Source organism: Diadema antillarum, unplaced genomic scaffold (assembly GCF_040938485.1).
Source record: "Diadema antillarum isolate AM-2024a unplaced genomic scaffold, OU_Dant_1.0 scf00000022, whole genome shotgun sequence".
In the NCBI taxonomy this organism is placed as follows: domain Eukaryota; kingdom Metazoa; phylum Echinodermata; class Echinoidea; order Diadematoida; family Diadematidae; genus Diadema; species Diadema antillarum.
In genome coordinates this window covers 3415949-3430842 of record NW_027270911.1, presented here as the reverse complement: position 1 = coordinate 3430842, position 14894 = coordinate 3415949, and the positions used below count along the sequence as shown (strand labels likewise).

The following is a 14894-nucleotide window of genomic DNA, read 5'->3' as shown; positions in this document are numbered from 1 at the left end:
ACAGTGATGTACAAAACAAAAATACTGTATTAATGAATAGTCTCTGTGACTTAATGCATTTTTCTGACATGATTTAATATCTTTACACATTCTCCTTCTGTTTCCTACATCTACATTGCAAAGAATTTATTTACAAAGAAATGAAAAAATTCACAGTTAATAATTTGGGAAATAATGTGGTTTAGCTGGACAGCTACAGTGTACATTACACAGGTTGGAAAACTGGCTAGCCTGGCCTTACTCTTGGGTGAAAGAGTGGCAAGCATGCACACAGGTTTCTGATTGGATTCTGCTGGGTCTAGCACCTTTTGGAGCAAAACAGAAAAGGATTTAGCACCTTTTGGAACCAAACTCATTTTTCATTGCCAGATTTCTCCATTTTCTTACAAGAATTCCAATACTCCAATAGAGTTTACTATATGGGACTACATGTACTAAAAATGAATAACAGAAATTATTATATTTCTGTCAAAAAGTCCAATTTGATGAAAAAAGGATTTAGCACTTTTTGCAAAAAGAACTTTCCAATTAATGGTAACTCTGTCATTAGCCAGATTCACACATACAAAATAGAGGGATGACGATCGCGTTCCAAATCTCTAGATTTTTTGCAACCATTCAGACGCTCCAAATTAGCTAGATAGCGATTGTGCTCGGAATCTCGAGTTTTCTGCAACCATTCACATGTACGGAGAAATAGCCCGCTAACTGCCGATCGAGACAACAGCCACACCTGCAAACTGGGTCACACAGTGCGCTTCACTGCCTGCGCTTCTCTCTGCCCATTGTTTTTTGCGCATTTAAGTGGTGCGGTACACGCGCTGTTGTTGTGGTTCGCCAAAGAGGTTAAGGACCTCTTTGCAGAGGCCTCGCTGTTGTGATGTGCGCATTGAATGATGGGATATAAAAAACCCGACCGTTCACACATACCAGCGGGGGCAAATTAGATTTATAAGCGCAAAATTTCTTGGGATTAGCATCGCGATGCTGGTCGCGCTGATTTTAGGGTTTTTCATGTCCACACGTGCAAAAATCTCGAGATTGCGATCGCAATGCAAATCTCGAGATTTGTATCCCCCTAATTGGTGTACGTGTGAACCCTCCTATTCTTGGGAACTACATACCATAGCAACACTATTCAACACCATATCAGAATCAAGAAATCACTGACTGCAGAATCATTGCGACATCACCACATTTTCATGTAACGAGGCAATGATGGCAAAATACTTGCCATAAAACTACAACTTGGAATCAAATTGTATTGCTCTCTGAAAACAGCTCTAGATATAAACTACAACTGTAGTACATTCAAATTCCTACAAATGTTTCCTAGAAAATTATACAGCACCTAAAAACAATGCTCTAAGGGTAAACACTATGACGAAGTGCTTTGTTTCCCTTCTTGGACAGCAGCCTCAGGTTTCTCTACCCATAACACATGCTTGTCATTGGCATTGAACCGCTTGATCGTTCCACAATCCAGGCAGCGTACAACCACATGCCTCTGCCTGCGACCTCTGACCCTCACAGTGGCCGTGACACCTGGTACTAGGAGGGCGCTGCACTTTTTGCACACGGTACGCTTGATGTCTGGCTGCAGGCGCATGACGAGTTTGGCGGACACCCTCCTCATGGTTTCAATGTAGAATCGCGCCAGTTGCGAGTTCTCGGGGTTCTGTGCCAGCACGCAGTGTGCGGCCTGGTACAGATAGTTCATTCTCTGGTGCCCTTCACTGAGGGTTTTCCCTTTCCTCCCAACCCCCATGGTGATGGTTTGGAGGTCGAAAGGTTAACAGCTGAGCAATCAACAACACAGCACTCTCAATTGAGCCCTAACTCCTCAAATTCAGAGAGTTCCACCCTTCAATAACTGTTTTCTTTTCTATCCAAACACACAAATTAAATTGTGCTCCAAAGTTTTCATCAACCTTGTGTAGTGATAATGACCAGTGCAGCAATTTCAGAGTCCTTGCTCATGAAGACCAGAATAACTTGAAGCTCTTTCACATAAAATGAACATCCAAAACTTATTTCAGAATTCCACGAAACTTAACACGTGTTGCAAAGTTGAGAGTAAATAGTGAGTCTGTCATTTGGAAAAAGGTCCAAACAGGGATTATGTCCATTTGTTGTCTCTCCACTCCTCTTTGTCTTCAGAATCACAGGTTCCTGCCAAATGTCCCCATCGGTCAAGGAACCCTGCCTACCAGTCAAGAGAGGGCTCCTGCTCCCACTCCTGGGGGGGCTAGTAGTTGGCTTCGTCAAAGGCTTTCCTTGCCTTCTTCAACTCCTCATTCATGAGGAGGAGCTGCTTGATGCGGGAGTACTTTCGGGGGTCCTTCCTGATCAGGAAGATGATGTCCTCAACTTGAACCCTGCCCTGTCTGCCAACCTCCGTTGCCTTCAAGGTCTGTGGAGAAGGAGGGAAACGGAGATATTCAGGAGAGAGTTACAGCTATAAACCAGCTTACTGTCAAACCTGTTAATATAAAGTACATGCAGTCTATCAAACAGTCTTATTTTTCTTTTGTCATTCTAGACAATAACAACATTAGCACAGTAGATTCTCTCTCCTTCCAACTATTCGAATTAACTACCAAGAAGCTGTTTTTTCTGCACTTACCATTTCAGTGATAAACTCCAGCACCAGATCCTCCAGTAAGTCAACTGTTTCAGCATATGGATTCTGGTCGTCTCCGAAGCCATACATCATACACCTTACTGTCAAGGGAAGGAAGAAAGAGACATTTAATGTAAAATAGTCTTTTTCATATAGATGCTGATTGCTGCATCCTTAAAGGGATGGTACAGTGTTGGTGGAGATGAGAATTAGGCTTCTAACTTTTTGTGAGATACCAAGAAAACACTTATGAAATAGTACAGAGCATACCATTTTAAGAGGAATTCAAACTTGATTTGATCAAAATCGGGTTTGGAATGACTGAAACATCCAAAAATAAAGTAAAACAAAGCGATCGTAATAAAGATGGGTCCCACACTTTATTAGAATCACTCTGTTTTGGATATCTCAGCCATTTCAAAACCAATTTTCATCAAATAAATGTTGAGTTCCTCGTGGAATTAAATGCTCTGTCATATTTCATAAGAGGTTTCTCATTTTCTCACCAAACAAGGAAAAGTAGAAATTACGCGGTGCGTAATATATGTCCCCGCCGGAAGTAGCATTTTGTAACAAAATGTGCAATATAGGTAAAAAATCAAGGTCAAAGGTCAAAGAAGTCAAAGGTCAAAATTCTGTGTAGAAGTTTTGAAGCCCTCACCTAGTGCCATCACATAAAGCAAATGGAATCGAAATTGGGTTAGAAATGGCGAAGGAGTAGCATTTTGTAGCCAATGTACAATATAGGTCAAAAATCAAGGTCAAAGGTCGAAGAAGACAAAGGTAAAAATTCTGTGAAGAAGTTTTGAAGCCCTCACCTAGTGCTATCACATAAAGCAAACGGAATCGAAATCGGGTTAGAAATGGCGAAGGAGTAGCATTTTGTAGCAAAATGTACAATATAGGTCAAAAATCAAGGTCAAAGGTCAAAGAAGTCTAAGGTCAAAATTCTGTGTAGAAGTTTTGAAGCCCTCAACTAGTGCCATCATATAAAGCAAACGGAATCGAAATCGGGTTAGAAATGGCGAAGGAGTAGCATTTTGTAGCAAAATGTACAATATAGGTCAAAAATCAAGGTCAAAGGTCAAAGAAGTCAAAGGTCAAAATTCTGTGTAGAAGTTTTGAAGCCCTCACCTAGTGCCATCACATAAAGCAAACGGAATCGAAATCGGGTTAGAAATGGCGAAGGAGTAGCATTTTGTTGCAAAATGTACAATATAGGTCAAAGGTCAAGGTCAAAGGTCACAACTGAAATTCTGTGTAGAAGTTTTAAAGCTCCCATGTAGTGCTATCATATAAAGCAAACAGAATCAAAATTGGCTCATAAATGACAGAGAAGTAGCAAATTGAACATTTTGATCACACGGACGCACACACGGACGGACGCACGGACGGACGCACAGACACACACACGTACGGAGCCCGTTTCATAGTCCCCTGCTCGAACTCGTTCGGCGGGGACAAAAATGTTAGAAACCTGAAATTAGGTCTCAACCAAAACTATACAATCCCTTTAAGGTTACTTTGTTCATAGCTCCACAAGGGTGTCCTGGAACTCTCCATGAAAAAGAAAAAAGAAAAAAAAAAGATTTACTGATTCTTTTCATCCCTAATATTTCACAATGTATCAACAAGATTATTGCATTGTTTCATCCAGATAAGGGTGTGTGACTATCATTAAAGCCACATCTGTGGGAAAATTAATTGAACGCCAACTAATGACTACTAAAAGCTGAGACATTGCCACATTGTTTGCATTTCAATCGCATGTTATTTGCCTTTGAGTTTGATTGTTTTAAGTGAAAATTTCTAAACTGTACTTCACACCTAGCTGAAATGTTAATTTGCACATTGCTGTTTTGTTTCGGTTTTTTTTTTTTTTATGGGGGGTGGAAGAAGAGATACATTTATGGAGAACTCATTGTGATTGATACTTAGAGTGGGTTTCCATTCAGTTTCAAGAAATAATTGATTTAACTGAGAGTATTTTGATCACAGGCCATCTCACAATTCCTAAATATGAATGCATTCTGCCAAAGAAGAAACACATCAGATATCTGACTCACACTCTTTGGTGAAGAGCCTTTTCTTCTTGTCAGTACTCTCGGTCACATGTACATCCTGGTCCACCTCCGAGGGGTCAAAGTCTTGTGGTTCTTCAGAATCCTGTTTCCATGGGAGACATAATGATGACGTCACGAAATAGATAAGGTACCATAGTGTGAGTAAACTTAAAATTCATTACTTAATACCACCAATACTACACTGAACAATGAATTGACAAAACAGGAACTGTCTAGATGCATGTACACATATACATCATTGTACTGAAAAAATATAAAGCATATGGGCACCTCTGAAATGGTGCCAAAGCTACCAACACTTGTAAATCAAAATCTGGAGCTTTTGTATCCAGGTAGAATCCCTCCACAACATCGCGTCTAACGTAATGTTATGTCACGTAGCACAGGCTCACAGCTACTTTCTCATCTCATTCATCCCCCCCTTTTTTTGCTACAATTTTCCATTCAAAATAGATTTTGGGGATCTATTGTACTTACAAACCTCAAAAAAACACAACATATTTTAATTCTAACTTCTAACGATACCAGATATTTGCAGCTACCATCCTTCAACGTGAACGATGCTGAATAGAATAGTTGTGAGCTAAATTAAGGAAGGGGCCCGTAGCTGCCATCTCATGCATCTGCACTCCCATACAGAAATAGACAAAGCACGTAATACTAATAGACGTGTGGTGGGGGTGACTGTGATGGATGCTCCCATAGACAAGCGCATAACAGATGCGTGCAGGTGACCGTGCTTGATGATATTTATTATTACAGTTTTACACATATTTCTAGATGTAATATTTAGATTTCAAATTTTCGCAAAAAACTGCTCGTTTCTCATCATAGTTTGCTTGTTTGTGGTAACGCTGCCAAGTTCTAACTTCTATCATTTAAACTAACGTTAGGTCTATATGTTTATATTACACCAGGGATGAATTTAAACTTTACTGAAGACAGTCCCGGACATTTTTTTTTTTTTTTTTTTTTTGTTCTAAGTGCGCAGGGTGGTGGTATTCGGGCCCCTGGCGAGGTGCGAGCACCTCACTAACTTATAGAGGCCTAGTCTAACGCGTTACAACCAGACACCCACAGCACAGCCACAGCAGGTACAGTGTACAGGCATAACCGCAGCAGCGACCCCAATACGTACCATGTTACAGCGCCCCGCGACGGGGTTAGTACAGGCAGAGTTTTAACTGCGACCAGCCCCAACACGCTCCCACAGTTTGTAACTGTGTATACGGAGCGTCCCGGGGTTAGCAGAGTTTTAACTCTCAAGGCAAATGCCACATCAAAGACAACTTATGGGACTACAGTGTTGCCTACCTACTACAATACTTGTTAGACTTTAAGACTGTTTGCATGTGAACGTTACTGTGGTACATCGATAATCCCATAACATTTCAGTTAGCTTGCAATTGTACATAAAGCAATAAGTATAAACAGTGATCTTTAACTGTCAAGAGACACATTTACCTCCGTTGCTGTGGCTGCAGATCCGGAGTATTCTGCCATTTCTACGGCATTTGTAGAAGTTTTTGCCACGAACGTTGAGGGCGGTACAATTGTACGATCAGAGGGCCGGCAACCCGCACTGTGTACGATGAATGATGAAGTTATTTACTGGTAAAGTATTGTTGCCTTCCTTGGCAATGCGTTCCTGAGGGGCCCGATGCATAAAAATTACAATTATGGTAACTTTACCATCCAATGGTAACTACCATGGTAACAATACTCAACAGCCAATAAAAATGAAGAATTTCATGGAAGTTACCACTGCTGGGGTCCGTTGCATAAAAGTTACTATTATGGTAACTTTGCCATCCAATGGTAACTTCCATGGAATTCTTGATTGTGATTGGCTGTTGATTATTGTTGCCATGGTAGTTACTATTGGATGCAAAGTTACCATAATTGTAACTTTTATGCAACGGGCCTCACTGGATGGCAAAGTTACCATAACTGTAATTTTTATGCAACGGGCCCCCTCAGCCCTGTCAAGTGGTGCCTGAGCTACCAGGTACAAGCGCGGGTATTGCCTACAAACTAAGTGTTTTGTTGTGTTTTGGCAGGTGTCTTTGGTAGGATGCTGTTGTTGTTGTTGTTGTTTTTTTGTTCGTTTCATTTTGATTTCATCGACTTTTGTTCGTTTATTTGTTTCTCTGTCTAGGTGCAAAATACCCCCAAAAGTTGTTAACGGATTTGGATGTACAGAAAAGGTTGAGAATGGCACAATAAACATTATATATGATCTTTGGTAGAGATCCGAAGTTTATGAAGGTTTTTCGATATTTTGGCAGGAAAGAGCCAATAAATGTAGAAGCTTACGCTGCGCATTTTTTTTAGGTTTGCATTATACCCACTAAAATGCGTGCTCTAGTTTCTGTAAGGGCGATGAAGCGCGCCGCGTAGATGGAAGCTGATGACGTAACAGAATTGGGCAACTTCAGCATTATGGAACGACACATTATGATCTCATGAGATCATAATGTGTCGTTCCACGCCAATCTTGCTCTCCACGCAAATGCATTTGCGTGGAGAACAAGATTATTGACGTGGAATTCACTGTAAACGAGCGGCTCGGCGGAGGTCTGCTTCCTTAGACGTACCTCCCACAAGGTGAAGCGATCATCGGCATTGGTTCAAATCTGTTTTTGATAACTCAAAAAGTAGTTAAAGCATATAAATGAGATTTGCAGGCAAACTTGATAATGACACAATCACAAGGACAGATGATTCAAATTTTGTAGTGATCCCGGAATCGTTGTAAATTTTGAAGACTTTTTTTTTAGATAGGGTCAATGAACTTGGGAGTTCACGCTGCGCGTATTTGACAGTAATGACAGTACTGTAGTAATTTATTCTCATGTCACCCCATTAGGGTATTGGAGAACGCAATTTCAACATATTAACATGAAACATATTTACACTTTGATGCAGATGTTTTTAAAACACTTTGACACTATCACACATAGTTACACTTAATCCAGTTTGAAACTTATTTACACAGTAATATGATAAAACATATTTACACTGAAGTATAAAACTTATTTACACATAGAGAAAAAAATGTGTATATCAAAAATCATTTTGTATAACCTTAGATAAGAAATAATGTGAAATTATTTGGCATATTAATACATTTTGTTTTTAAAGTGCAACGATCTTGTTTTTCTTTAAAATCCATGTATCTGATATCGCCGAGTAGATGCACTAAAAATGTACCGTGCATGACTTTTAATGCAATACCTTTTCAAAAAAAATGAGTAGATCTCTCAAGTTTTGCCTATAAATAGCGACTGCTAACTTGGAACCGGCAACTGCACTTCCGATTTGGGTTACGATAGGATATCTCACATGTGAGTGGTTTGTTGTATGGAATAATAATGATGATTAATAATTGACAGTGATTATATAGCGCATAACACAAAGTGATAATGTCCCTATGTGCGAATTCGTGTGGTGATACGAAATATCCCACAGAAATTGACAAATATGAAAAGCAAATTAAACATGTACACTACAGATATACTTTAATTACATATATAGTATAGTTTGTGTTTTCCGCATGATGGTTTTGAAGCGTTGATTACATCCATACAAGGTATATATATACCGGCATGTGTTGTGTATTGTGCGTCATATTATGCATATTGTGTGTGTATGTGTTTGTGTGTGTATGAGAGAGAGAGAGAGAGAGAGAGAGAGATGGAGAGAGAGAGGGAGAGAGAGCGAGATGGAAGCAGTGAGGTGGGGGATTATGGCGGAGTAAAAGGCTGAAAGTTGATTTGATTTGATTTCATTCATTTCATTTCAGTCTGGTATTGTTGATATCATGGACACTTGTTTTGTTCCCATAATTTTTACAAAACAAAAAATATACAACATACAATTGCATTAACAGCATTCAAATGACATATAAGACATAGTAGAGACATAACATCAGTTTTCAAACAATCAAGCTATCAATATATATCTTTATCTTTCACTATTAATACAGAAAAAAAATAATATGGGTGATTTATTTCCGTGTCTTGGGGGTACAACATACAAAATCCTGCAAATTATTCATTTGTATTCACCGGATAATGAAATATGATATAAACAAATATTCTTACTCTGATCAAATTCAATCTCCTCCAACTTTTCAACATATTGTATTAATCTTAAAACAAATAAACATTATCAGCAACACTAATTCAAAACCTTCGGTACAACCTCCACCTCAAATCCAGTCATTATCGTAATCACAATTTTGTGTTTTGCCTACATGCTTTAAAAAAATATATCATAATCTATGCAAAAAATCCATACCTTCTCATCAACCTCATCATCAAATTATCCCTAGTCAAACCCTATCTATCAACTTAATCAATATTGAATAAGTCAAGAATAAAGAATTTAAGAATTAAAAAATTATATAGGATTGCGGGAAAGCAAAATGTGACTTCAGGCAGGATATTCTTCATTCACACTAATTTTCGAACATAAGCAGATAGACTTGATCCAAAAATCGTTACTAAATTTCACCATTCCTATGGATTGAGCATTATCAGTTTATTGTCAATGTTAGATGAGTTACATTTTGCGAGCCAAAAGTTTTGTCAGAGTGACTTCCTCAAAGTCCGATGTTTAATCTCCTTACTACAGAGCGAAGGGTTTAGTGTGGTCTACATTTACGTCAGTTGCTTACAGGAACCAGCGCAGACTCATTTTGAATGGGGGTATACTGCGGCGCCCTGATTAGTGGGATCACCTTCATACAAGGCAATTATAAGTGAGCGGCTTAAACAACAACAACAACAACAACAACAGCAGCAGCAGCAGCAACAACAAGAACAGCAACAAGAACAACAATAAAAACAATAGCAGCAGCAGCAGCAGCAGCAAGAACAGCAATTACAACCAGATCAACAGCATCTTGTCAAGGGAATTGTATGAGAGTCTTCAACAGAATTGGTCTGAAAGTGAAAAACGCCAGTATAGAGCCTATGGTGTTGGAAAGTTTTTTTACACATCTTTCGCGAAGTGAAGTATTTTAGTAGAATTTAATACAATCTAGTAAATAAAATGTTAATTGGATAAGAGCATAATATAGTTGCACACACCAAGTAATATGCACTCTCCCACTGACACACTGACGGATCAACACACATATACCTTCACTATATTCAAAATGAAAAGAAAAAAGCTGTACCTTTTGAAGCAATATATTTATTATTCCTTAGAAACTTTGAGAAGTGGGAAGGGTGTTGATGCTGGAGTATTGACAAAATCCCCCAAGTTTTATCATTTTCTACTGATGGGAAAATTGTGAAATGATGGTACTAACAACAATTCATCTCAATATCAATTTCCATGTGGTTGTGCATTCTTGAAACAAGACTTCGTTCTCTCTAAAAAAAATCGAGTGAAAATTTTCACTCTAAAAAGAGTGAATACAAAAAAGAGTGAATTTCGAGTGAAATTGGAGGGAATTTTGAGTGAAAATGCTCATTTTCACTCAAAATTCACTCCAATTTCACTTGAAATTCACTCTTTTTTGTATTCACTCTTTTAAGAGTGAATATTTTCACTCAATTTTTTTAGAGAGTTGTTAGTTGAAAAATTATTTCAAACTTAAGATTATCATAATCTTCTCGTGTAAGTTCATTAAAAAAAACAAAAAAAAACTTTCACGCAGCCAGTCTGCTCGCCAGAAATATAATTCATTTCTGCCATGATGTTAAATTGCAATTAAACAAACAAACAAACAAACAAACACCGGCCTTGATACAAAAGAGCAACGAACTTGCACTATGTCGCGTGAGGAGTCTTGTCAAGTACTCGGTCAGCCAACACTGTTTTGTTTTGTTTTGTTTTTTGTTTGGCTCTATTTTATTTTATATTAAGAGCTCTAATCCCAGACAAGATGTTTTAAATGACCCATTCTTTGTCTGGCCAGGTCTGAGTGACCTTGACACGCCAATCATTCTATCCTGAAGTATACCCATCAAGGGGAGAGTGTCGTATAGGATCTCAAGAAACTAGGTAGTAACGGGTCCCACGTCCTGATCGTCCTAATTTTTACCTATGATGAAGTGGAATATCATGTGTGCTCTTCGGAAAAAAAAGTGTATTGTATCGATTCTATATTCTGCTGGGTTCCCTTTGACCTTGTGTGAGTATAGTACGGTATGCTGATAACAACGATGGTCATGAATAATATGGAGCATACTGCCCTACTTTGGCAAAATGAAGCAAGTGATATTTTTATGGATATTGACGTTTTTATTGATTTGGCATATATGAGGCATGCTCTATTTAACTGAAAAATCCAAAAGTTACAATTTTGGCCCATTTCTGCGATATTCGGGTGGTAAAAGGAAGCAAGTGCACAACATTGCATGAAAAAAAAATTGGCAAAAGGAAGCAAGTAACATTCTCATGATGTGATTGTCATACTTGTTTCCTTTTGCCAGATTTTTCATGTTTGCTAAAAATCTGAAATACTTTGGCAAAAGGAAGCAAGTTACCACCTCATGATATGATTGTCACTTGTTTCCTTTTGCCAAATTATTTATATTTGCACACAATCTAAAATACTTCGACAAAAGGAAGCAAGTGACATCCGTAACCTGCTTAGATGATGTGATTGTCACTTGCTTCCTTTTGCCAATTTTTTATGTTTGCTACAAATCTATAATACTTTGGCAAAAGGAAGCAAGTAACGTACTCATGATATGTTTGTCACATGCTTCCTTTTGCCCGATTTTTCATGTTTGCTACAAATCTAAAATACTTTGGCAAAAGGAAATAAGTTTCATAATAATGAGTTTCTATGGGAATATATATAAATGCACCACCATATGACTTCCACGACACTATTTCTCATCACAAATTTCCATGTTGAAGGGACTACCCAAAAACATATTTTCTTCATTTGTAGCATTTGTACTCGATGTCACTTGCTTCCTTTTGCAAAATTAGGGCAGTATAGCTGCAGTATGATAACAGTTATGACATAAAAAATGACAATGATAGACCCAATAATAATCATAATAACAACGATGCTAGACCTTTGTCAACTAAAGCATCATATGCCAGGCTAACCGTATCAGGGTTGGCACTGATCTGCCGACTAAACCGTATGTCCCCCACCCCCCCCCCCCCAAAAAAAAAAAAAGATACAACGGGACCCTCCGCAATGATATCTTTAAAAATAGTGAATCAATCTAAATACAAATTCAGGGTATGAAAGTATCTTTCATTGGCAACATCTTATAGAAAACTCAATTTAATTTGCTTCAGTCGTCAAAGAGAAATGAGGAGTTTTGTAGAGGATGTCAGAAATCTCTTCCCTCCAAGTCCTGTCTATTATATTAAAGGGGATGACTAGTAACTGATCAGTGGGAATCAGTTGGAATGCTGGGGGATTATTGTTCCAATCATTGTGGGATTCATTTAAGAGTACATTATATAGCTATTGTTGTGTTAAAATTATTTGATTCAGAATGGTCTCATATTCAAGTAATGTGCAGTTTAATGTTTCCAGGTTAGCATGCCTGTACAGTGACGGGGCATTAAACTGCACATTACTTGAATATGAGACCACTCTGAAGCAAATAATTTTCACACAACAATTGATATATAATGTACTCTTAAATGAATCCACAAGAATTGGAACAACCATCCCCCAGCATTCCCACTGATTCCCATTGATCAGTTACTAGCCACCCCCTTTAACACACAAGAGCATCGAAGTGCGAAACTTGGAAGATACACTCATGACATGCTTTACAGCTATCCACATTTCTCTGTGACAGCTTTACCGAAATGAATGGGGTTTTCTGCACAATAGAGCTACGATGTTATGTTTTAAGACTCTTAAGTATCACTTAAACAGTTTAATCATATTGGGTGTTATCAGTGCGAAAATCTGATTGTATTTTTTTTTTTTGGGGGGGGACATACTGTAGGTTTTCCACTTTCAGCCCTCTTATCATTGCCATCTTGCAAGCATGATTTTTAACCACTAAACAACATTCTTGAAAACACCTAAGATCATTAAATTATATTAAATTCAATTCAATTCAAATGAAATTCTATTTCCGATAGGTCATTTTAATTGATACAAGTTCAAGGAGTATAATGTATTGCAACAATGGATGATATACATATACATGTGAAACTACTGTATATTATTGTTCAAAATAATTGTTATTGGAAAAGAGATCAGATGCCCACGTAAAAAGACAAGCTTGTAGAAATGTGAGACATTCAATAAATGAAACTTGCAATAGAAAAAAATATATATATATTTAAGAATAAAAACACATGCACAGGCACAAGACGCTCACGGTAAAAAAAAAAATACAAAGACAAAGGAGAAAGACAAAGGCCAAACAATATTAATAGGACAATGTCTTGATAATTAACAGCAAGAATATTTTCTCTATTCTATTTTTGTTTATGTTGTTTACAATAATCACGTCTGCACACTCAAAATTTATTTTCGAACATTTTTTTTTTCAATTCCATTCAATTCATTTCATATTTCCATCAACAAGAATTAATGCACAATACAAAATATGCATTTTGTTAATTTATTTGGGAAAAAATACAAGAGCGATTTATTTCAAAGTAAAGCAGCTGCTTGTCCAATGTAGACTGCTCGAAAAAAATAACAATAAGCAAATAATACATAATTTATTCAATATCAATCTATACGTGTTCCGTGCTAATGCCGTCACAAAATAGATCTATACAGTTTGAGTATCAGGCTTGGTTTTTTTTTTTCAGATTATTTGTTTCTTTTTTCTTTGTTGCATATTTTACATTTCTAGGGAGGAGCAAAATTCTTTCAACGACTTTGCTGCCTGCATCAGTTTTTCGCAAGGTTATAACGATCCCTTTTCTTCAATCCCCAATCTCTTCTCTCTCCCTTTCCCCCACTCGAAAATGATTGTTAAAAACACGAACAAATAAACAAACAAACATATAAACAAATAATTAACTAAACAGGCAAATAAATAAACAAACTACTTCAACGCGTCAGGGAATCATGTTTCCATGATGATCCTTTATTCCGATGAAAGCAAACCGCCAGCAATTGTGTAAAGGTCACTCCAAACGGCGCGAGAGGGGTGAAAATATCGAAATCAACTATATCGAAGTAAACACTCCTAAAACGAAAAGTCGGAAAACCCCATAAGTTTGCAACCGCTTGCAACATTATAAATTCAGGCTGCTGGTGAAACTTGTACTCACTGTTCTCATCAGTACAGCTGCAAGAGTGTCGATTGAGACTTCTCCTTAATTTGCTACCCGTGAAAAAGATTGGTGAGTTAAAGAACTTATTTCATTATAATGGCGTGACAAATTTTCATGCCCGACTATGAATAGTCATAATAAATTCGTGTTTTATCATGCTGTCTCTCCGCCTCTTTTTTTTTCTTTCTTTCTTTCTCTCTCTCTCTCCCTCTGTTTTATGCTGCTTTTATTTTTTATTTTTTGGTTTGGGGAAGCATTTTTCTCTGATCGGGAAGTTATCTTTCTATATAAGTCAGTTAAACATTTTTTGTTTTTGTTTTTTCACAACCGACTGGAGGCGTTTTTGCATCAGAAAGAGATAGAAATACTGCGCATGGGGTGGCATCATTTAGAAAAGGAAATGCAATTTAATTCCACAAAGGCGAGAAAAGTTGGACATTCGACCTCTCATTTTACTCTTTCTTAGATAACATTTCGACCATCTTTAATTATACTATTGTTTGTTTGTGTACGTTTGTGTTCGTGCGCACATTGCTTAAGGATAGGTAAGTGCAGAATACTAAGTATCATTTTCCAGTGTTTTCTTTGATGACTTTGTACACCGTGGTGCTCCATTCATTTAGCGGGTATTTACATGTGGGTCTCATTCTAAGCATGAAGCATGGCTACCATTTCATCATCAATATCATGGAAGCACTGGTCAAAGTGCATTAACATCATTCTGGTGTGTATATTCAATGCATCACACAAATTTTTCAAATTACTCTAAGATTCATAAAGTATTATTCTTTTTATATGCAATCTACATATAAAAAGAATATTTGTATCACGTTGTATCCGCACCAAGTCTTCAAAAGAGGTCTCGTCATCAAACCACCGACTCCCCATTATAGGATTTGGTAGCAAAGCGTATAGAAGCGAGCGCTTCTATATTCTTTGGTTATATA

The 14894-nt window shown here is 37.6% G+C and overlaps 1 protein-coding gene and 1 pseudogene across 1 annotated transcript; both read right to left on the bottom strand.

Moving 5' to 3' along the window:
- Nucleotides 1–852: 852 nt before the first annotated feature.
- Nucleotides 853–2118, bottom strand: LOC139730569 (ribonuclease P protein subunit p21 pseudogene; annotated as a pseudogene).
- Nucleotides 2119–2248: 130 nt separating this feature from the next.
- On the bottom strand, nucleotides 2249–6210 carry LOC139730560 (transcription initiation factor TFIID subunit 13-like). The gene is made up of 4 exons (XM_071641413.1): nucleotides 6172–6210; nucleotides 4690–4789; nucleotides 2627–2724; nucleotides 2249–2413 (listed from the first exon to the last, which is right to left on the bottom strand). Exons 1-4 carry the CDS (start codon nucleotides 6208–6210, stop codon nucleotides 2249–2251), a joined length of 402 nt encoding a protein of 133 aa, XP_071497514.1.
- Nucleotides 6211–14894: the final 8684 nt, after the last annotated feature.

Coding starts and splice junctions, on each gene's coding strand:
- LOC139730560 (XM_071641413.1), bottom strand. CDS start 6,210: ATGGCAGAATACTCCGGATCTGCAGCCACAGCAACGGAG. Junction 2,725..4,689: donor AAGGCTCTTCACCAAAGAGT/GTGAGTCAGATA, acceptor TTCCCTTGACAG/TAAGGTGTATGATGTATGGC. Junction 2,414..2,626: donor TGGAGTTTATCACTGAAATG/GTAAGTGCAGAA, acceptor CCTTCTCCACAG/ACCTTGAAGGCAACGGAGGT.